This window comes from Aaosphaeria arxii (genome assembly GCF_010015735.1).
Source record: "Aaosphaeria arxii CBS 175.79 unplaced genomic scaffold BU24scaffold_31, whole genome shotgun sequence".
Taxonomy (NCBI): domain Eukaryota; kingdom Fungi; phylum Ascomycota; class Dothideomycetes; order Pleosporales; genus Aaosphaeria; species Aaosphaeria arxii.
In genome coordinates this window covers 1-2,268 of record NW_022983504.1, presented here as the reverse complement: position 1 = coordinate 2,268, position 2,268 = coordinate 1, and the positions used below count along the sequence as shown (strand labels likewise).

The window sequence follows — 2,268 nt, the reverse complement described above, 5'->3', positions numbered from 1 at the left end:
GCTCCCACCTGTCATGCTATACGAGGTCGTCTGCGCGGACTGGTACGACCACCCGCGCGGCATGTGCTCGCGCAGCACGGAAACGGGAAACGCGTTGAGGTACGAGAGCGTAATGTGCGTAGACGCCTAGTACGTGATGCGGCCTTCGATCCAGGCGTTCTTAGCCGGGCGCCAGATCAGCAGGCCGGCGGTCGCCCAGGTGAACGGGCTGCTGCATTCGTCGACCATGCGCATGAGCAGTGGCGCTGTGGATGAGGCGCTTGTGGAGGCGGAATGCTTAGAGGATTTCGAGGATCGCGGCTTCAGTGGTTCTTCGCTGAGTTGCACGTTCAAGTATGAGAGGACGATGCCTCGCGCTGGCGGGTAGTAGGAGAGGAGGAGAGGGGAGAATATCGAGGCGCAGAGGGCCGGGAGTGGTGAGCTGAGGGCCAGAGGTGGGAGCGCGACATATTGTGCGATGCACTCGATGTGGAAGAGAGATTAGCTATTGTTAGTCGTGGAGGGGGTTTGTATGGGCGCCATCGTTGGTAGAGTTCAGTTCGAAGCTGAACTCGGGTGCGCAGTGTGTAGTGACGTGGATGGAGGCCCTTGGTCGTGATATAGACGTTCACGGCTAGTGAACCTTTTGGCTGTCGAAAAGAAAGTTGTCAGCGATCGGAAGTCCGCAAATCATGTCTAGATCACAGTAAGCCTCGTTAGGTTCAGCTTTTCAACCCTGGTACTGGCCACTGGGTATGACTATACTACATTGCGCTTCCTGTTTCGTCTGTATTTGAAAGGTAAACTATAAAGCGTACCACTGCCGGTAAAAAGTCCAAGGCCGAAATACAAGACTGTCAAGTGCTAAAACAAAAGTGGCCCGCTGTAAGGAACGATCCAAAGAGGCTGAAGCCCTCCGCTTTTTGCCTGATTTCTGCCAAATAGACTGCCGAGGTGAACAGCTAGATAGGACTTAGTAGAACTTAGTGTTGCCAAATCATTTGATGGGTATATAGGCAGAGGATCTGAATTAGAAGGTATTTCACGGGGCTTGTGCAAGGGCTTGGGACCCATTGCCGCCATAGTCTGGCAGCCTTGAATTCAAGCTTTATCTACTCACAACCCTGCTATATTCCTAAATGGGGCGCAGGTTGTTTGATGCATACATTGAACGATTGTTCTTAGTATAGAAACGCTGCGAGAGGTTACCGTGTTTCGGGATCACCTGCCATTGCCTACGGTCTCGACAAGAAGACCTCCGGCGAGCGTAAGGTCTTGATCTTCGGCTTAGGCGATGGTACCTTTAATGTCTCTCTCCTTACCATTGAGAAGGATATCTTCGAGGTCAAGTAGTGAGTTGAGCGAGATAGTCGGCGGCCGCCGACTATCTCGCTTGACCGACTGGCCCGTGCGCTGACCAGGGTCGTTGCTTCCCTGACACGCGTACCTGATCGTCTGCTGTCAGGCTTCATCAATGTCTACCCATCTGTTGCATCGTAGCACCACAACCGAATAGAAATCCGCTCCATCAGCAAGGATGGCGGACGCTATAGCGCGTGGAGGTCACACAACTGCTCCGGCAGGTGACGAAACTTGCCCGGAGGCAGTGTCTATATCCACGATGTTAGCTATGATCAAGGTATGTCGATGCTGCAAGGAAGCATGGAATCTTCTGACTCCCCAGATAGAAAATCCGAGAAGTTGAAGCGTTCATTTCCACCCTGGACGGCCAACCCTCCTATCGCGCAGCTGTAAACGTATACTACAAGTCCGCCCTCCACCTGACGGGCAAACGAAAAGCTGCACTCTCTCCTGACGATCGGAACTACATGGCAGCGTTACTACATTAGTCAGCATCAAGGGTGCCTGCGGAAAGCACCATCGTTGCACCCTCTCCATCCGGCTAGCATGACCATGGCAGAGCTTCTGGAGGCGATGCTCCCTTAGGGCATTCAGATACTACTTTGTTTGCACCTACGTGTAGTGCAGGAACGAGTACCGTCGAGACACATGCTAGTGCGTCCGTAGTGATGGCATCTTCGTCACGCGTTCACACAAAGTCGAATCGAGGACCCCGCGAAAACGTTGGGCTGGGCCAAGGTCGTAGCATATCCCAATCGAACGGGCAAGAACCGGTCGTTCCCAAGAAAAGAAAGCAGTCGCGGGGGCATGAAACCGTTGACGAGGAAGGCAGGGAGCGGACTCGATCCAGATTATCCCCTAAAGCCGAGTCGGTGCACGTCCCGAATGGCATGCAGACAGATGAAACACAGCACCGCAGTTCGAAAT

General features: G+C 53.4%; 2 protein-coding genes across 2 annotated transcripts; one reads left to right on the top strand and one right to left on the bottom strand.

Moving 5' to 3' along the window:
- Positions 1-126: 126 nt before the first annotated feature.
- On the bottom strand, positions 127-673 carry BU24DRAFT_469094 (uncharacterized protein; the record flags this gene model as incomplete). Its single annotated transcript, XM_033532581.1, has 2 exons — positions 127-462; positions 623-673. 2 exons carry the CDS (start codon positions 671-673, stop codon positions 127-129), a joined length of 387 nt encoding a protein of 128 aa, XP_033376619.1.
- Positions 674-1,516: 843 nt separating this feature from the next.
- BU24DRAFT_469093 (uncharacterized protein) lies at positions 1,517-1,829 on the top strand (the record flags this gene model as incomplete). Its single annotated transcript, XM_033532580.1, has 2 exons — positions 1,517-1,618; positions 1,668-1,829. The coding sequence occupies 2 exons, from the start codon at positions 1,517-1,519 to the stop codon at positions 1,827-1,829; spliced, it is 264 nt and encodes an 87-aa protein (XP_033376618.1).
- Positions 1,830-2,268: the final 439 nt, after the last annotated feature.